This window comes from Carassius carassius, chromosome 21 (genome assembly GCF_963082965.1).
Source record: "Carassius carassius chromosome 21, fCarCar2.1, whole genome shotgun sequence".
In the NCBI taxonomy this organism is placed as follows: domain Eukaryota; kingdom Metazoa; phylum Chordata; class Actinopteri; order Cypriniformes; family Cyprinidae; genus Carassius; species Carassius carassius.
Genome location: NC_081775.1, coordinates 20,485,921 through 20,507,996, shown reverse-complemented (window position 1 = coordinate 20,507,996; position 22,076 = coordinate 20,485,921). Strand labels below are relative to the sequence as shown.

The following is a 22,076-nucleotide window of genomic DNA, read 5'->3' as shown; positions in this document are numbered from 1 at the left end:
TCACTTCAATCCTGAGCTGCTGTGACATTGCTGAACAGGAAATGAGCTCAGGCACTGGTAGAACACGTACTGTAATAGAAGTATAATATCAATACAAGTCAAAAAGTCAAAAGTTGAACTGATTAACAGAATATGAGCAAAATTGTAAAAATGTAATTTTGTCAGAATACACAGCAAATTGCGAGACATTAATGAACAAAGACACTTTTAGATCCAGACAGAATTGATATCTGCCTTCCTCAATACCTGATCAAAAGCATAGCATACAATGATGACATCTTATTCTGGATAATTAAAAAAGAGCCTGGCTACATTCTAATATGCATACTTAATGTGCGTGAAAAGTCCGTATTCAAAGTATTCATAAAACAGTAAGCAAAAAGTACACAGATAATCTATTGTGACTTCCTGTGAGATTCTCAAGTGCAAATTGAGTGGACGCATTATACTATCCCATGAGGCTGCAGGAGAGGAGATGTGAAAAGCAGTGAAGCAACATAATTGACGCTGTAGGTTATACGACAATGACAATATGACAGATGTACTGTAGGCTAGTACAGTAATAGTTGCAAAGCACTTTCACAGTACAAAATAAATGCCTACTCAGAAATGCAATTTTGGATGAGGCACATTAACCTGTAAGCACTGTGCTAATTTTGTAGGCTAAGCTGTTAGCTTGCTAAATAATGTACTAATTTGACCATTTTAGCCTCTAATGTAATGTGCTATGTATTTAAAATATATTTTTTAGGATTAAGACTACAAATGTATTTCTAATCAGGACCTGAAATAAGCATGCTAGCCAACTCCTTTAACCTGGAAATTGTAAATAGCAATTGGAAATAGGACATGAATTTACAAACATCCTCATTTCTTAGGTCCACCACCTGACACTGACACACATACAATATCCAGGCCAACTGCATAATGCAACATATCAGAGACGCTGTAATATTGTGTACACGACTCGCACTTATCGCTGATAATACTTCATTTGTGAGTGACAAAAACCCTCCACGTCTCAAATGAAGCAGCCTGTAGCTTGCTGATTAAAAAGGTCAACATGACATTTCCCTGGTGCTCAACATCCAGCCCCCTTCTGCTTCCCTGAACAGCACACATGCACGCCTCAACAACGTGTCGGTTTCTCAGGCGTACATTGTCGTGCACTCCCAGACTAAAAATAAAGATGATGTGATCTCACAGATATTGACTCCTAATCAGCTGAGAGATGCTGAAATCAAGGGATTCAAAAAATCTGCTTTTCAAAAATGGCCAAATTGTTATCTGAGTTTTGAGCCCTATATGCTGGGGCAAAATATGAGGCACAGAAGCCTCTGTTCATCCTCCCGTTTCATAGTTAACATGGTGTAGGGCATAGCGTATAATTAGTGAGAGCAATTAGAATAGAGAGAGAGGCAGAGAGAAGCCTTCTACTGTTATTCCCACAGGCCTGCTCGCACTCTGAAGTGAAAAGTGTGATAATCAAAGTTTCAAATGTATTTTGATGAAAGCTAGTATGTGCTTTTGGAGCAAGACTCAGTAGAGAAAGGACAAATTACAATTTTTCCTCCAATTCATGCAGTTACACTGAGAAATGTAACATAAAATTTACATTGTGAATTAATGAACACAGAGGGTTTTTTTTTCAAACCTGGTGTGGTACCCATGCATTTTACGCAACATATGCAGACTGTTTAATAAGATACTTTGGTAATTTCCAAGGTATTATTGGATGCAGGCACGTGCACACATAGACATGAAAGGGGGCTTGAGCAACTGCCCTTTTATTCCTGGAGAGAAAGTGCCGTTTTTTCTAGGATGCTTTTTTTTTATTTTTGAAAAATAATATATATTGCTGTTTGCACACAGCTTCCCTGTCAAACAAATATATTTATTGAAATATAGTATCTAAATATCAGGTCAGGAGTTCTGAAGCGCTCCCTCTCCCTCTCCCCCGATTGAATTGCTTCCGCTAAAGAAAATAGTCCGCTCCGTCTATACGGTTAGAATCGTGTGAGTCCATAGCAACGCTCTGTTTTTCATGGCAACGGTCTGTTAATAAAATAAGCATATATCACCACCAGGTGATATGCTTTAGTTATTTTGTTTATCCTATTTACCTGCATTTCCCTGTCAATTAGATGCAAATGTGCGCATTTTAACTAGTTGACGCCTAATTTGCATACAGAACGTCCCCAGTTATTAAGAGTCTTTCCCCCTGAAATTTAGAAATCTAAAATGGTGAATTAAGAAGAAATCTACAGATGCAAACAGATGGAGGATACACTATAAAAAATGTAGTAAATCTGAGTAACTGCATCTGGTACATTAATAAATAAAACTGAGTAGAAATAAGTTAACATTAAACTTTAAAAATAACAATATTTATAAATTAACTATTTAAGTAATTTAACTTTTTTTTATTTCCTCGAAACCTTTATAAAATAGTATTCCATACCACCACAAATACATACATGACATTGGCTTTTATTGAATTTTTACTCAATTATTTTGGTAAGTTTAATTTTAAAGTGTTATGTATTCTGATAACACCAAAATAATTAAAACGATGTAGTGCCTTGTGCAAAAATAAACAAATTATTAGTAAAACACGCCCCTCTGTTTGATGCAGTTATTTAGGTTATTCTAAATATGAAGTGCCATCTGAAATTTCCTTCAATAATGATCATTTTTATCAAGCTTGTATGTTTATGTTCACTTATTTCACATTACTGGCAATGAAAATTACCTATTAATTGTCATTTAAGTTAAATTACTGAACTTAAATACGAACTTGAAAAAAAAAAGCTCATAAGAAAATTTCAGATGGCACTTAGAGGCTTTTGCATCTGAACTCTTCATATATACTTGAAACTAGTAGCATAGAAAATGTTTTCAAAACATGCACATTGTGGAATGGTTTCCTTTGCTGCTCTATAAACCTAGTGAATACTAAGGAGACCATGGTTTCTGTGAACTGATTATTTTGTAGACATCTTTTGAAAATGAAACAATTGCGTGAGTTTGAGGAAGATAAAATTAATTAATTAATTTTTTTTTTAAAAAGGAAGTCAGAGTTGCGTTAATATATATATATATATATACTTTTTTGTTAAAAAAAAAAAAAACAACCTAATTATGAGAAGTGCCATTTATTTCACTTGAGCCCCTGCCCCTCAAAATGTCTGTGCACGTCCCTGATTGGATGTATCCTTCAGGGATTAGATCATTTTAGTTTGCAATGAGATAAGAAAAATGTATAAGATGGTGGATGATAGAAATGCTGGATATAAATACATATGTATATTTTACATAACATTATTGATAAACATTGTTCAACCTAATTATTTCTGTGATATTTTTTTTGTGCTTATTAAGTGACGGTGTTAGCTTAGCAACACAATCTAATACCAAACTTCGGTCTAGTTGAGAGCTTTGTTCTTCATGTGAGGAGCACTATTTGTGTCTTCCAAATCACAGTTTAATTTGTTAGGGTGTTGTCCGAGGGGTCGTTTACTCATAACACATAACATTAATGTGTTAGTTGGATGTGTTTGACCATTGCGTTAAAATCTTTTGCAGCATCTTAGAGATGACACAGTGTTCTAAAAACATGCCACTAAAGTTAAAATAATTTAAACGGTAAAAAAAAATTTTTCTTCATTTCACTGCCCATCATCTTGCATTTTTAAATGCAAAAATGCATTCTGCGTGACAGCCCTGCATCCTGCGTTTCATGAACTTAGAATTCTGTGTGAACAGCCCCTTATGTAGCTATATTTGATTACATAGAGTAAATACACGTTATGCTCTGAAACAGATCTTAGGCCTCTGCGTTTGTGTATTATAGGACCAAGTGTTGTGTGATATTGAGAGATAAGTTTGGTATTTTTCTTCTGCAGTAGATGGTGAATATGTAGGATGCTGGATATTGTATGTGTAGGAGTTTATTCCCAAGCAGTTAAGTGATGTGTGCGAGTACTCGCCTGTTGAAATGCAGAGCCTTGAAATTCTGAGGGCACACGCATCGTAAATGATTAGCGTGGTTCACGCTAACAAAATGTAAAAAAAGACCGGTACTTTCCATAGCAATTGAAAAGAAAATATACTGCAGATTAATGAGTCAAACCGACATGTTGAAACACCACTGAGAATCTAAAGATAATTATTGGACACCTAGCATTAAAATCTAATTATCATCAGTAACCAATAACCATATCTAATAATACTAATATATATATATATAACACTCATCTGCTTTATTCTAAAACCTAATGAGCTGCTTAGAGAGAGAGATTTTAGGATTTTTCTTCTGTACTTTAAACTTATTATGAGCATCACTATTGGCTTAGCAATATGCTAACACAACAAAATTAAACTGTGGCCCATGCAGCTCTCTAGGCTTTGGAACCAGGCTACAGAGATTTGAAATGAGTGAACACAACCTCTTTTTTTCAGTTTTATTCAGTTTAATTCTGTAACTGCAAGTCATTATTCATAATTCAAAACTCCCTGTTGATGCATTCAAAAACAATACAGTATCTTCTTACATATCAAGAGCAACAATTAAAAACCTGTACATCTGTGTTCAAGGTGTCCCCTCATGGACTGTTATTTACACACTCAGCATCTTTCCCTGCAGAGGACGCCACTAAAATAACGGCTACTCGAGGTCTCACTTCAGACCCGGCAGGTACAAATCTGCAACACACTGCTGCCTGCTTCCTCATTCTCTATACTTGAGAGTCCGGTCTATGCTAAGTCAAAATGAAGGAGAGGACGCTTATGCTATAAAGGAAGTACAACCTTTATAAAGGAGCTGACATAATGTTTTTTTCCCCTAGCCCCATCTGAACACTTGAAACAGCTGTAACCTCCGTGTGCACTGAATGGGGGAAAGCAAAAAAGTGACTGCAGCCAGCCAGTTGAAGGATCAGCACCGATGGAGAAAAAGAAATGCAAGAATTCAGACTGGGCGGCTGCCTCAGAGAGGTTCTCTACTTCCTTTATACGACAGAATGTCCTCTGATTTCATTATCGTGGGCCGAGCAGTCTGGCACACAGGGGTGTGAAAAGCATTGAGAAATTACACTGAAGTATGGGTACGGTGTCAAAGGTTTACAGTATCTAGTCAAAAACTTTCTCAAGTACAAAAGTTTGCACATTGTACTTAGTATTTAAAAGTAAACTTTTTAGTTTTAGAAATAGACAAGATGAAATCACGAGACAGTGGAGATTTTCTCATTTAAGTAAGTTTGTTGAACAAACAATCTACAAACAATCTAGAATTTAAAACTTGTTAGAATAAAAAAAATTACAATAATTGTAATTATTATATAGTTTATATTTGTTTTAGTAACTTTAGTACTTAAACATGTTATTTTGATTAGTTGCCAAGGCAACATTTCAATTAAGGAAAACATTTTTAATAGTTTTAGTTAATAACATCAACACTGGTTTATAAACTTATCACCAACTGTTTTCTCACTTCGGTCATATTAGTCTTCAACAATGCATATCATATAAATTAGACCATAATTATGGCCAGATACATTTTACATGACATATTTCAACTTTCAGGTTTTCGTCATGGTGGCCAGGGAAATATACACTTTATAAAAGATACAAATTAAAGTTTACAACGTAATAAAAAAAGACTTTTTTTTTCGTACGAATGTAATTTTGTACATTTTCAGTTTCAAATAATAATTCTAGTAATGAAGTACACTCGCTCAAGCACTTTACACCCCTGCTGCCTTCTATCCTATATTTCTAGAATATAGATATAAAAACATCTCCTTTTCTTTCCTTTTTACAAATAAAAGTGTTCTTGTTCTGTACAATGGCTGACTCCTTACAAGGCCAATATAGCAAATTCAAGTTGAAAATTCAAAGCTGAAACACTCTGTTTGTGATTTGACATTTTAAAAGCGCCACACGCACATCTGGATTTCTCTTGGTAGAGGGAAAGAGTATGACATCATTGATTAGCATTTAAATGGCACATTTGCACTGATAGGAACCTTGCAGACATTATAATATTAAAAAAACATTACATCACTGCATATTGGTTGGCTCAGAGTATGGATCGTCCTTGAGACTACATCTCTGACTACTGAACATCTAAGGGTCTCCAGTACAAGGAAACCTATATGGAGCGGGACAAATGTTCGGTGGGCATGCTAATTCTTATTTTTGAGGACTACACACTTGTGGTCCTTGTGTCTCTAAATCTTGATTTTGATATGCTGTTGAAGACGTCATGAAGAGGAATATATAAGAGGGCCACAGTGTGCAAACACCACAATGGGCACTAGGGGGCAATCAAGCTGTCAGATCAGATTCAACAATTTGAATAATTTAAACCTGGCAACAGATGTTCTATAAAACATTGCAATTGGCCTCATGGGCTGTGGAATACAGTATCATGCCATGGGGACATTTCATTTCATTGTAAGGGCCAGTGCTATTAAAACTATTATACTCACTACTGACATGCAAGATTGAATTATAAGAATCATTTTATATATCAAGCTTCTCATCAAGCCAGTGGGCACCTCGGTTTAAAATGCTGCACATGTCTCAGGATAACTCGACAGTGCTATATATTTCTGATATGTGAGACATTGGGGGAATTGAGAACACAAATAATAATAATAATAATAATAATAATAATAATAATAAAGTCCAGGGTCTATAATTATATACAATAAGCTTGTTTTCTCGTAAGATCTGCTACAGTAAGGGAAATGCTACAATATGAACGTTTTGGAAAAAAATCTCCCCCTCACAAAAATAAACCCAAACTAAACATTTACAAGGCTCATCCAAGTTTCTGTACAGTACGTGCTGATGCCAATGGGATAATCAGGTACAAAGTCAATATCAATACCCAGGCTGGTTGAGGATTCTGAGAGCTGTGAACTTCAGATGACACCTCGGATGTACAGCTGAGCGCTGTGTAATACTCATGTATAAGCCCTGATTTAAAGTCTTAACACTTAAGATCGATCGAATTGCAAATTGCTAAATGCTTACAGGTATGGCAACAGAACTTGCGTGTGATCTTCCAAGTAAGCATTTATGGATATGGTACAGCACAGTAAAGACCTCCAGTGATAAATTAAAACAAATTGCATTCTATTTTTAAAATCTGCAGGATTAAATTCTGTCTTTAGAACACTGAAATTTAAATCTTCAAATATTATATAATATATTATATAATTTTTTTTTTAAATCAAGTGTTTGTATATAGGGATGCATTTTATAAAAATTAATTTATCACAGATGATTTTACTGTGCATAATTCTATTACTCAGCTTTCCGATGAGCTTGTTTGAGTTTTGCTTGGTATGACACAGAACAGAAAGAGATAGCACTTATTGCTCAGACAGTTCTGAGGTAAAGATCAATGCATAAGCTGGTGGTACAGCATGTCTGATTATCACCAGATCTCCTTTAAATTTTCGGTTTCGATTCACCAACCTGCCTGTGTATTTTAACAGTACACAAAATTATGAATCTCATATCTTAGGTAGAAAAATCCTACCGCAATTTTTGATCAGTAAGTCTTACAAAATGCATAGAAGACCTGTATCAAAATGCCCTTTTTTCTTCTTGTTTTTTTTTTCTTCTTTTTTTCTTTTGTTCGTTTGTTTTTTATTTCCTGAAATGAAGATTCCGCATGATGCTCGATGCTGATTGGTGGAGGGCTTGGGACGAGGACCCATCAGGCCTTCGTTTTCTCATTTTTGCAATTTTTCAGAAATGCTGAGGGCAATGAAATGGGTCTGAAATATTGATCGGAAAGCATACAAATATCACAATGGAAAAAATAAATAAATCAAAACTTCGGGTCCTGATTTTCAGCTTGTGGGAAGTCTATGTCTCGTATAAAGGAATATCGCATGAGGCACTTGTAATGGCTCTCTTTCACTTTGACTCACTTAGCTGAAGTTTCGCAGAGCGTGTGCAGAATATTTTCCCCAACTCGTGAACCAAGTCTTGCAAAGATATAGATGTTAAAGAGGCAGAACAGTATTGTGTTGCACACTTTCTACTATGCTACGTCTTATGTTCTTTTACTTGTATTTGTTTCTCTTTTTTGGTAAACACTGGCTAAAGAAGCAGAAGGCACCTGGAGAGGTTTTATACGGCTCACTGGCCTTATAATAAAACTTATCTTTAGTTCTGTTATCTTCCTTCCCCCCTCTTTTAACAGCAAGACCGCCGCGCACACAGCAGAGTAGGGGTTACAGTCCAGTCACAAACAGCAAGCAGCTAATAAAATATCTTTAATCGCTTAGTCCTGCTCCTGAAGATCTGTTTTTGATCTAGTTTACTTTCAGAAATGTAGCTCTTCAGGGGCATGACTGAGCAACCGTGTCTTAAATAAATCTTCCTTTTTATAATAGAATTTTTGTTGCATTCTTATGAAAATAAATGGAAAATATGCTAAATAAAAATGCCAATGATATGAAAAAAAAAACATATGCTATGAAGGACATCATGAATCATAGACGCATACCTTGCTGTTACTATCATGCTAGCCACATCATAATGGCAGCATTTGATCATTTTCTCTCCTTGGCCACTGGATAGCGATAAAATCAAGGATTGATTGGCAAGAGTGGAGTATCTGGATGATACCAATACCACAATTCTAGTACTATATAGATAATGTATTTGAGACGTTAGAGAAACAGATGGGGTGGTGTTGGTGTACTGTAAACCACATATATAGAGACAGAGCTGGAGAAGCTGGATGAGAGAAACAGTGTGTGTGTGTGTGTGTGTGTGTGTGAGAGAGAGAGAGAGAGAGAGAGTGAAAGAGACAGAAGAGAAGAGAAAGTTAAAGAGATAGTTTACCTCCACAAAAAGTACAAAAATAATAATTTAGTAACACCCAAGTCGTTCCAAACCTGTATGACTATTTTCTTCCATGAAACACAAAAGGAGAAATTTTGAAGTTAAGCTTCAAAAAGGACGCAAAAGCAGGATCATCGAAGTGAATATCATAAAAGTGATTCATTTGAATTGAGAACTAAATTACATTAAATGTTACATTAAAAAGTCAATATGACACGTGATAGAACAGACCGAGATCTCAGTTGTTAGGGATAATCCACTCAAAAATGAAAACTGTCATCATTTACTCACCCTTATGTCATTCCAAACCTGGATACATTTCTTTCTTCGGCTTGTAACCAAAGAGTTTCGGGTCCTATTCCCTCTTTTAGTAATTTTTGTTTATACAATGGAAGTAAAGCAAGTCAGATTTGGAATGACATGATGGGGGGGGGGGGGGGGGGGGGGCTATCCTATGGACTATCATTTTAAGGTGCATTCACACTATTGAAAATTTTGCATGCAAAAAAGGTATATTGTATATTTCAAAGGTGTACCTTTGTATGAAACACCACTCACAAAAAATTCACGTTCAAACCAAGCAGGTTTCAAATTTGCATGACCAGCTTAAGTCGATGCAAAATACACAAAAGGGAATTCTTTCAGCCTCCCATTAAATTACAGATGGTGTGGATTCCTATTAAAATGACTGGATTTCAACAGTGAAAAATTCTTCACTGGAATCTGCTCTAGCTCTCTATGAGAAGAAGCGAAGATTCATAAATCATTCATTTTTTTAATCAGTTGACTAGATTTACAAAAATCGAAGTGGCCTGAACCAGTTTGTGTGTTTCTCACAAACAGCTATAATATGACTTCACAAGACTTAGAATATAGTATAGCAGTCATATGAAACATTGTTGGTGCTTCAGTACCCATTCATTCACGTGAAAATGTGCAACTATCACGATTAAGTAAATTCCTATAAATAGTCATACTGAATTGGAACGTAATGAGGTTAAGATTTTAGGTGAACTATCCCTTTAAGGAAATAGCATTAGGACCACAGTTCTCCCTTATTCTGGCTCAGCCTTTTCCCCTCTAAAACCTGAGAGAGTTTGTGAGGGCTGGGGACTAGCCAGGGTCCCGGGGTTGTTGTCGGAGATCCAGGAGCCTGTAGAGGGCTGATGGGCCACTGATTCCCCGAGAATGCGATGCTGGCTGCAGACACACTGACTTCAGAGAAGCTGTGAGGCGATTCTGCATCATCTTCATTGTCCAAAGGCATGAGGAAGGAGAAAGGTGTGCGCTGTGTGACCTCCGTTTTGCTGGTTCTGTTGTGATCCCTCTTTTCTCTTCTGACACTCCCTCTCTCTTTCTCTCGGTCTGTTGGGAGACCGTTCTCTCTCTCTGAACTAGCATCCTTCACTTTTCGTCTCCGCTCTCCAATGCTATTACTTTTTTGCCTTCCCCGATGTCGTTCCTCTTCTCCCTTTCTTTCTCCCCGTGTGTCATCCTCTTTCTCTGCTCTCCGTCTCCCCTCTCGGCTCTTCAGCATGCCGGGTAAACTCTGTGAACGCATCTGTTGCTCTCTCCTTCTTTCTGCCGACCGGGAGCTGCCTTCCTCCGCTTCTCTTCCTCTGCTCCTTCCCCCTGATTCCCTCCTTTCCTTCCCCCTCCTCTCTCTCCTCTCTCGTCCACTGTCATCCACCCATCTGCTGCTCCTCGAAGGAGAGCGATCCACTGTAGCCATACGCGGCTCCTCGGAAAAGATGGAGGAGGGGGAAGCAGCTCCAGCTTCATGGTCTGAGGAGGAGAGCGAGAGTTGAATGATAAAACATTATCTACAAAAGAAGGTGTCGGATAATGGTTGGATGATGGAGAAGTGGGGGGGGGTGAATGAAAGCACAACCATGTGATGTACCAATGACTGTTCTGAGATCAGTAAGGAGTTATTCCCTGCAATCCCAGCCTGAGTAAAGGTCTGTGATGGAGGCAATGGGAGAGAAAAGTGTTTGAATTGTTTGAGTAAACTACACTGTTGGGAAAACGATGGCATTAGCATTTTGTTGCATTAATTTTTTTTTATTTTGGACCTAAAGCACATCTCAAATTAATATTAGGAAGACTTTAGGAATATCTGCAATTGTACTTCTTTATCAAAGGCTATCATTTAACAGAAAAATGGGCAGCAGTTAAAACAAAAGTGCCATGCCCATTTAAACAGAGAATATTACACTAAAAATCTGTTTTGAATTTTCTCACACTTTATTTTAAGGTCCATTCCTTGCTATTAACAAACCATTAACTCTTTACTTATGCCTCAATGAACTCCTAATTTGCTGCTTATTAATAGTTAGTATTAGGTAGGTAAGGTTAGGTGTTAGGTAGGATTAGGGATGTAGAATATGGTCATGTAGAACATGTGCTTTATTAAGTAGTTATAAACAGCCAATATCTTAATAATAGGCATTTTAATAAGCAACTAATTAATAGTGAGAACTGGTCTTATACTGAAGTGTTACCATGAATTTTTAATAAACTTACAAATAAATAAATAATAATTATTATTATGATGATTATATACACTTCTTAAGTGTGGGGTCAGTAAGATATTTTACTTATTAAGCAAAAAGAATGCATTAAATTCTACAAAAGTGTAATCTGAATCTATTTATCATATTTGAAAATATGCATCACAGTTTAAAAAATATTAAGTATTTAATTAAAATTATTCCACAAACAACCTGCCATTATAAAAAATAAATTACATTAGAAAAAAAGTTTAATTTAAAAAGCTATTTTAAAATTGTAAAAGTATTTTGCAACATTACTGTTGTACTGTATTATTGATTAAATAAATGCAAAATTGGTGAGCATAAAATTATTCTTTCAAAAACATTTTAAAAATGTGACCATTAGATTTTAAATTATATATATATATATATATATATATATATATATATATATAAATATATATATATATACACATACACACACACATACACACACACACACACACAGTATATACAGCAGGTAAAATAAGTATTGAACACGTCACTATTTTTCTCAGTAAATATATTTTTAAATATTACATTTTCACCAGATGTCGGTAACAAACCAAGTAATCCATACATATAACAAAACAAAACAAATTTAGTTTAGGAATTATGTTATGTTTAATAAAATGGAATAACCCAGAGAAAAAGTATTAAACACTACAATTGATTTAATACTTTGTACAAAAGCCTTTGTTGGTAATGACAGCTTCAAGATGTCTCCTTTTTGGAGAAACTAGCCTCATACTGTACATTGCTCAGGTGTGATTTTGGCCCATTTTTCCCACACAAACAGTCTACAAATATTGAAGGTTCTGTGGACCTCTTCAATGAACTCTGATCTTTAGTTCTTTCTATTGATTTTCTATTGGATTCAAGTGAGTTTCCTTGGCTGTATTTGGCATTAATAATTTCATCTTCATCATCCTGGTAGGTGCTGGGACTGAACCAGCTAATCTTAATTTTCATTTACAAGGGGCAGGATTGCTTTCTAATTACTGATTGGATTTCCATGCCTTTTTGCATCTCCCTTTCTTCATGTGCTCAATACTTTTCCCTGTGTCATTCCATTTTATTACACATAACTTAATTTCTGAATTTATTCATTTTAAAATAGAATTGGGATTGGGCCTTAATGTCAGCAGCACCTTTAGAAATATATTTACAGAGAAAAATAGCGATGTGTTCAATACTTATTTTACCCACTGTATGTATGTATGTATGTATGTATGTATGTATATATATATATATATATATATATATATATATATATATATATATATATATATATAAAATAACATGACGCCCTTAGTTATATGAAACAGAAAAGGCAGAATGAAGAAGGGAGTATGAGAACTGTGAGATCACGAAGTGAACATTAAGAAAGACAAAATGACAACCAACAGGAACGAGGAACGGTTACCAACCGCGTGTTTTCTGTCCGGCCGATGACATAGAAGCAAGGCTCCCCCTGCTTCGAGTTAGTCATACAAAGAGATAAGCTGGAAAGCTCCACTGGAGGAGAGTTCAAGAGAGAGAAAGAGAGCGAAAGTATGCAGTTGTGAAAGACAGGAAGAGAAAGAAGTAAATCAAGAGGAAAAATCCAATGCAGATTTGCAAAAAGTACAGGTAAGAAGCTAGAGGATTGAACTTGTATCCTGAATGCTTTTGGAAAAGTCCTGAATGTCTGTCATCACCAAGTATCATTTCAACATATGAGCTCCAAATATCCTCTTACCTGCCTATGGCCCTGACTAGAAGAATCTGATCTACAGATGTAAACCTGCTAACTATCAGAGGGAAGCAAAATTTTGTCAAATATTTTGGCCATCGGTTGATCGTTACCCTTACATGAACCTAAATTTCTCAAACCCTCTATTCCTATACATTACACTTTCTCCCCTCACCATAATCTGGTACGTATCCATTGCCTTTCTTCAGTATGAGATGTATCCGGGCTCCTCCCTTTCGGATCTGCTCCACGGCCTGGCTGTGTGTCATCTCAGCTGTGCTGTCTCCGTTAATCTCCACGAGCTGATCACTCACCTGCAATGAGTCAGCAAAACCCTCTGTGACTCAGCGTAATGTCAACAAGAGAAACCTAATCCCATGCCTCAGCATAATCTTCACAACATGACTCGGTGCTGCTCCTAGTGCTTCAGTCACACATTCAAACATCCCTAAGAGAATCAAGTGAAAGGTTTATTTATTGTGTCCCAGTAAAATTGACTGTGTGTGAAACTAACCTGCATTTTCTGACTGCGCGAGGCCGGTCCACCCTCCATTAGACCGAGCACATACAGACCCATGTTATACTCGCTTCCACCTCGCAAACTAAAACCAAACCCTGTTGGGCCCCTTTCAAGATCAACGCTGTAATACTGGGAATCCTGGAGAGGGGGAGAGATAGAGAGAGAGACATTTTTAAGCAACTTTATGTGGTTTAGGGTATGAAATAATGGAAAGTTGCAGATGACATGGTAACTAGTTTAAAGAGCATGCTAATTCTTCTATAATTACTATACATTACTATCACACTGTAAAAGCATTTAAAATAAATAAGGTGTTCAGAAATTGTGGCCAGTTACAGAGATGCACTTTCCCTACACAGTCCAACCAAAAGTTGAAAACAAAGTAAAAAAAAAAAAAAAAGTCTATGGAACCAAATGCCTCCACAACTCAAATAAATATGTACTATATGTGAATTTCTGTAATGCGTGTATGTAGTCTCACCTTTTGCTTAGCCCGATGCCCTTTTCTTAACCGACTCTCAGCATCAAAGTCAGGGTACTCAGGTAGATTATTGTCTGATGAAAAAAATAGACAATCATGAGTTTAGACAAAGAATCCTGACCAAATGTATCTGCAGATGTATATACATATTTGAATCATATATATTGATTCAATATTGAGGGTGATTTCCGAAGAATCATGTGAAGACTAGAGTAATGGCTGCTGAACAATCCAGGTTTGTCCATCACAGGATAATTAAAATAAATAAAAGAAATTACATTTTAAATGTAAAAAACAAAACAAAAAAAACTTATTTTAAATTGTAAGACTACAATATTATAAATTTTACTGTATTTTCAATCAAATAATTTCAGCCTTGATGAGCAGAAGAGAATTTTGAGTGTGGTGTGCTTACTAGTGTGAGAGCGTGGTACAATGGTGAGTCTGAGTGTGTTGCCAGCTCTGCGCAGTATCTGTGCGAGGTCTCTGTGGGGCAGCGTGACCACTGATCTGCCCTCCACGGCCTCCAGCTGATCCCCCGGCTGGATCTGACCACTGCGTGCTGCTGGGCTCCCCCGTCGCACCGTCACAAACCTGTGAGACACTAGAGACGAGGCTAAAGAGGAAAAAGAGACAGAAAGAAAGATATTCATCCTCTCTTCCATGTAAATGAAACTAAATTCTTTCTACTTTAGAATGGGTCACTAAATATTTTTTTCCATCTGGTAAAGCATGATGTGACGATACAAAGGGGCACATTTCTAAATGAACTGCATGAATCACTGAATCAAAAGAAGATTATACAGCTGACAGAACACTGAACAAATTCTTCACTTAAACGTTCACGTTTACATAACCATGGGACAGTTCTGTGACCTTACTGCCAATCCTAGACATGATGATTCATTTCATTATTTCATAGATTAGTGTGCGAATATATGCGAATCCAAAAGCTTCAGGAGTTACATTACAGCACAAAACATAGTTCAGCTCTTAAAAGGGACAGTCCACCCAAAAATCTCAACCATTTTTAAAAGTCATAAAGATGAACAAATTATTATTCTTTTTTAATCAAAATTTATTTTCAATCGACAATGATTAAAAGTTTAATCAGTTCCTCACATGAAACGAACACATTCTAAAAAAGTTCCAAAGAAAAAAACCCTGAAATAACATGAGGGAAAGTAAATAGTGGCAAAGTTTATATTTTTCGCTTTAAGCACAGAATACTGTGTTTTCAGTGTGCAAAATTTGTTTTGTAACTGAATTCCATAAGAAAGAATGTTAGATTCCAACAGGGATTGAAATCCAGATCTAACTAGGACTCCAACCTCTGCATGAAAAGAATAAACATTGTGAGTGCCATTGTTCATTTACATTTTTTTTTACATGTTCTCCATCACACAAAAAAAGCATTGTTCCACAGTTTTTAACATTCCACAAAAGAGTTTCCAAAACAAAAATCTTCTCAGAAAGGACAAATCTGCTATAACTCACTAGAATAAACTGTTTCACCTGCTAGTCACAACATTGAAATCCTATGCAATCAATCATGCTGTACACCTGTTTGTTTAATTATTGCCTTCTCTCCCAAGTTTCACTGTTGATGTCCTTAGATGGGTCTGCCCTCACCCTGTGTAGCCTATTGTTTGTCAAAGGCGCTTTGAATATGATGTGTTCTGTTCCACTCCAACCTCGTCTGTCCACATTATTCAGCCTTTCACTCTTGGCCAAACAAGAGGTTGGTTGCCAAGACTGTAATCTCAAAGACCTGTGTACAACTACTCTGAGCACTCGCCATCATGTTACACAGAGACAGTCAATTAAAGAAAGAAGAGCAAGACATAAAACATCAGACTGAAATACTGCTGTGTTGCCTTAAGCATTCTGCTCCATATGCGTCTTTGTTGAGATGTTGTTTCTGCAAGTGATGTGCGAATGAAAGGCACACAAATACACCAAATTTAGACTGGCATGCAAGTTTTCATAAAAGAGAGACGCAACCACCCCAAAAAGAGAAAGACAGAAAGAGGCTAAAGGATATGATTAAGAATGAAAAACAGGAGCATGTTTTTCCACAGAAAAGAGCAATTATTACACGAGCAAACAAATGTTCCTTAAATTAAAGGCCCAAGATTATTAAATAAACAAATGAAAGTAACAGACAAGTATGAATATTAAATTGTGAGAACTGTGATGAAGCTATGACGTACAAAAAATGCAAACAAATACTGCATTCAGCAAAAAGCCCTGAAAAATGTGTCACCGTTTATACAAAAATATTAAGCAGCAAAAATATTAAACAGCCGTTTTCAACATTGATCTAAGTAAGAAATGTTTCTTGAGCACCAAATCTAGGCTACATATTATAATGATTTCTGAAGGATTATGACACTGAAGACGGGAGGTAATGGCTCTTGAAAATTCAGTTTTGCCACATATTACATCTAAAATGGTTTTTATTTTATTCAAAATGTTATAAAATTTTCACAATATTAGTGTGTTTTTTTTTTACTATATTTTTTATCAAATAAATATAGCCATGGTGTACATGGCTCACAGTTGTATGTGGCAGCATTTCCTAATCTAATGGCTCCTCAGCTCCTGTGGCATACTGTTTAGCAGGGAATTTGCATCTTTAGAGACAGAGACATTCCCAAACATGCTCTTAGCACTGCCACAGGGCAGTACTGTCCAGTGAATCGACCTGTTGGTATTGATCGTGCACTTGTGTGGAGAAACAACCAACAGCGCAGAACATGTAAAACCGACAACAGGCCTGAAACTGTTTCTGTTAGCCATTTTTAAATGGTCCCATATGCAATCTTCTGTAGGTCAAAGGTGACAGAGCACCGTTTCAAGTATACAGACTTGAAACTGTACAAACTTTTTGTACGACATATGTGAACTGGGATTTTGTGCATTTCAGCCTCAGACTCTGTTGAGAGAACTGCAGAACCACAAAGGTGTACTGTATAGATGTACAGGCTAAACTTTAAGTTAATACAGTGATTTTCAAAGAATAACTGAAATGTTGGTCTTTCCTGACACAAAGCTATTTTTTGTAGCTTTGAAGAAAGTCAAATGTACATACAGTACAGACCAAAAGTTTGGAAACATTACTATTTTTAATGTTTTTGAAACAAGTTTCTTCTGCTCATCAAGCCTGCATTCATTTGATCAAAAATACAGAAAAACTGTAATATTGTGAAATATTATTGCAACTTAAAATAATAGTTTTCTATTTGAATATACTTAAAAAAAATAATTTATTCCTGTGATGCAAAGCTGAATTTTCAGCATCATTACTCCAGCCTTCAGTGTCACATGTAACATCCAGTCTATCACATGATCATTTAGAAATCATTCTAATATTCTGATTTATTATGAGTGTTGGAAACAGTTCTGCTGTCTAATATATTTGATGAATAAAAGGTTAAAAATAACTGCATTTATTCAAAATTAAAAAAAAATTCTAATAATATATTCTAATAATATATTTTCTTTACTATCACTTTTTATCAATTTAACACATCCTTGCTGAATAAAAGTATTGATTTTATTTAAAAAAAAAACTACTGACCCCAAATTACTGACCAGTAGTGTATAATGTTATTACAAAATATTTATATTTTAAAAACATAGCTTTTTTTTTTTTTTACTTTTTATTCATCAAAGTATCCTAAAAAAGTATCACATTTTCTGAAAAAATATTAAGCAGCAGAACTGTTTCCAACTTTGATAATGAATCATCATATTAGAATGATTTCTAAAGGATCATGTGATAATGATCCTAAAAATTCAGCTTTGCATCACAGAAATAAATGATAATTTAGTATAATTTAGTATAAGTATAATAAATTTAAAAATAATTATTTTAAATTGTAATAATATATCACAATATTAAATTTTTTTCTGTATTTTTGATCAAATAAATGCAGGCTTGATGCATTAAAAATAGTAATGTTTCCAAACTTTTGGTCTGTACTGTATGTAGGGCTGAACTATTCATTTAATAGAAGTCAGTTAACTTGGTAATGTCCTTAAGAAGCTGAATGTTAAAATTTCTCCCTTTTATTTTTCTACAAGTGGTCCGTCTCTGGCCATGATAACAGTAACAGATCCACAAAGTCGAAAATGAGAATATCGTTTATTGAATAAATTATAATCTTTTGTTTAATGAGATAATCCTGTGTGTAGAAAATCAGTAGAGCCAAGGTGAGAGTGTGTTAAGTATCATTTGAAGCATGTTGTGCTGGACGAGAATGTTCTCGCACGTACCACGTCGTTAAGTGCTGCCAATTATTACCAAATCTATATTATTCATGAGTTTGTCTATTATTCATAACACATTGACATTCATGCATTATTCATAGCGTGTAAAACATCTCTGTTAATGAGCATATTGTTCTCTGGGTTATTTATAGAAGTGGACATACAGACCCAAAACATTAAAACGGTTATTGTATTTAATAAACACAGCACAAGGGGTTTATGTAATTTCATAAAAGTCTTCCTCATGATAAAGAATAGAGGGGTGCAGCTGTTTCTGACCCAGCTGTCTGAAAGAAAGAGAAAAGCTCTTTGGGATTTGTAGTTACTGAAAGTATATGGTGTTTGTTACATAACTGTTATCAAACACTTCCCATAATCCTATAAACTATAACTGTTATGAATGACACAGAAAGACATGCATGCCTTCAAAAGCTTATAACACAGTATAGTCCTGAAATAGGCATTTTGTATCAGTTTTTTACAGAAAATCTTTTTGTGTATACACTATATATATATATATATATATATATATATATATATATAATTCAGTAGAAAGTGGAGATTTTCTGTACAAAACTAATACAAAATGGCCAAGTAATAGAGCACAAAATTATTATATACTTATTTTGAACAACAACAAAAAAGTAGACTTTCAATAATTCTAATACATCAGCAATTCAACACTGACTTGAACAGGTGCATATTGAAAAGTACGGGTGAAACTTTAACTACTCTTTAAACGTGTGGAATAACTGGGTCACGCTTCGAAACTTTTACACAACACCTTGTTTCTGTTCACCTCCACTATTCATGAGCCTCTGTTATTTCACGTCTGGGCAGATTTCCCCTGAACTGCGAGCCAATGAGCCGTATGCGAGCCTAGTTTTTGCACACACCACAGGGTTCGGCGGGAAGAACAGAGGTTTTGCGTGTTGTGGAAGTCGAGTTCAAACAGGGGTCGAGAGTGGATGGCTGCAGCGCTCTAACAAAACTCCTCATGCAGAGTCGAGAACAGAACAGAAGGACTCATGCTGAGATTATGACCTTTTATCACATTTCAGAATAACATGTGCACTCCTGTGGGCTTCTGTTGTTATTGTTATTAGCTGAAGAGTGTTTATGTTAATATACTTTCTCCTATTCCAGTTTCTTATGCAAATGCATATACAGAAGAATCTTGTTTGTTTGAACATTCCAACCAGCCCGACAACATTTCAACCAATAGCGTAGGTTTGGAGTGGGGCTATCTCATGAGCCAGCCAATGGCAGAGATTGAAAGTATTTGAGGAAATCAAAAACAGTATTTTTTTTAATTCCATTTGAAATGACACACTTCAGCTTCAAGTTAACTTACTAGAGAATAACTAAGCAATTACAAGGTTGATTTCCCAAAATATGTTTTCAAAACAATGTTCTAACCAGCCTGACCTTTCAACCAATAGTGTGAGTTGGGGCGTGGCTATCTGATCAGCCAGCCAATGGCAAAGAGGGGAAGTATTTGAGAAAAGGTTTAAAAGTGTGTACTTTTTTTGTCATTACATTTGAAATGATACACTTCAGTTTTAGTTATAATTATAACAAAATAACCCCAATATTAAGCAGTTCAGAAAGTAAAAACTTTATCCAGTTTTGGAACCACTGCTTAAACTAAGGTCCTTAACCTCAAAATTACGATTAATCCCTCATTCTCTAACATTTGTAAACTTAATGCACTAACAACGCTTTTTCAGTGATCAGTGAGTAAATGATTCGGTGAGTACATGACCAGTGAGTGAATAAAAAGCAGCAATAATAGAGCACAATTTGTCACGTGTCTGGATTAAATTTGCAATGCAGGTCTCAAATGATATTTTACAAAAGTACAATATTCTCAGTGTGAATATTTGTAGAAATTTTCATTAAAAAAAATAAATAAATAATCCATGAAGGAAAACTTAATTTACTCAATAAGGGACCAAGTGTGTATTAATACTTTTCTTTCTTTAAAAACACTGAGCAAAAAAAATATTCACACACACAAGTAAACATTATAGAGCTGAAACAAAGAGATGCAGATCACAGCATTAAAGCTAATGGTGACTGATCATCAGACCCAAACACTCCATTTACATCAGGCTGACCCTGCAGAAACAAACAATCCCACTGCTGTAAACAACAGCAAATGATCAGGTATCTGATTCTGAGGTGAAACTTTGTATCAGAGACAGCCTTAGAGTGCCCAGCACTGAACGAACTGATTTCACACATTCTATTTAAAGAGATCCATAACACATGTCCAACATCCACATACAAGCATGCTTGCATCCCTTTGGGGATAAAGATGCAAAGCCAACCATCTGTTTAATATTTAATCTTATCCAGCTTATTAGTCCTTGCATGTAAATATGCACTAAAATGAACAGTGCAAAACCTCACATGACATTGAGAAAATATGTTCAATCAATGATCCAGAACTCGCGATGTCTGTTAACACTGCTAAGCTTCACGAAACAGCATCAGCTGACCCTAGAACAACTCGTTCCTCTGAAAAATGGAAACAGGCACAAGACAACGCCTTAAGGATATTGCACATAGTGAGGATACAGATAAGATACAGACAATGTTATATTGAGCACAGCTGGAACGAACATGCAGTGTTTCTCATTTTCTCTGTTCCACACACACACACACACGCGCGCGCTGCACATTCCCTACAAATGACCTCATGTAGATGATCTCACACACACGATAAGATATTCAGGGTGCGCAGCTCATAACAGTAATAATTTAACAGAGACAGAAAATATAAGAAAACAGAGATACCATATTCTTGTGTTCTGGTATGAAAGAATACCACAGTAGATTAAAAAAAAATATGGCACCATGGCCAAACAATACTTAAAACTAGTAATACTTTTTTGGCTTTTTTGGATTTATGCCATGGCACAATTGGGTTAAATTGGGTTACACTTTATTTTAAGGTGACCTTGTTACAGTGTAATTATGCATTTAAGTACTGAGTAATATTAATTAACTCTAAATGTACTTACCATAGGGTTAGGTTTAGGATTAGGGTTTGGCTTAGGGTTACTTGCATGTGATTATGCATAATTTATTGTTATTATAATAGTAAGTACATGTAACAAGGACCTTAATGTGTTACCATGAATTGTAGTACCTTGGTAAATTTCAAATACTATAGTGTTACGATGTGATATTATCACTGTACCATGGTACTACCACAGTGCTTTTTTGTAATGAATAAACCACACAATACCTATCTGAGGAATATCAAGGCACCATATCTAAAACTAAAAAAAAAAACAGTCCCAAAAAGTACCATGGGACTACAACAGTATTTTGAATATACCATGCACTGTATTACCAAGGGACCTGTTTGACTTGTACCATGGACATACAATGGTATTCTTGAAAATACCCTTGAGTTCAATATAAATACTTTAGAGTACACTATGCTTCAAGGTTTTTTCCCCGTTCATTGCTATTGTAAGTCTGTAAGCAGAAAATTGGACCCTTCTACAGAGTGGGTGATTCTTTGTTCACTGGTCCAACACATCACAGTAGAATTAAGCCTTTCATTGGCACTGCCCGTGGAAATATTTCAGGCATGTGAGAGCCCAGGTGAACCCCAGCTCCAGGATGCTCTGAAGTATGAAAAGT

At 35.6% G+C, this 22,076-nt stretch overlaps 1 protein-coding gene across 3 annotated transcripts in view; it reads right to left on the bottom strand.

Annotated features, from left to right (window-relative positions):
• Nucleotides 1-9,840: 9,840 nt before the first annotated feature.
• The window catches only part of magixa (MAGI family member, X-linked a), a 39,600-nt gene continuing 27,364 nt past the window's right edge, over nt 9,841-22,076 (bottom strand). For 2 of the 3 annotated variants that reach the window (XM_059503742.1, XM_059503743.1), the window contains exons 13-17: nt 14,557-14,757; nt 14,142-14,215; nt 13,655-13,798; nt 13,316-13,454; nt 9,841-10,656 (exon numbers count right to left, since the gene is read on the bottom strand). In XM_059503742.1, the coding sequence (XP_059359725.1) occupies nt 9,908-10,656; nt 13,316-13,454; nt 13,655-13,798; nt 14,142-14,215; nt 14,557-14,757 (1,307 nt within the window). In that variant the 3' untranslated portion in view covers nt 9,841-9,907. Of the gene's footprint in view, nt 10,657-12,835; nt 12,924-13,315; nt 13,455-13,654; nt 13,799-14,141; nt 14,216-14,556; nt 14,758-22,076 lie in introns of all 3 variants that reach the window. The other variant, XM_059503744.1, reaches the window with a different exon arrangement.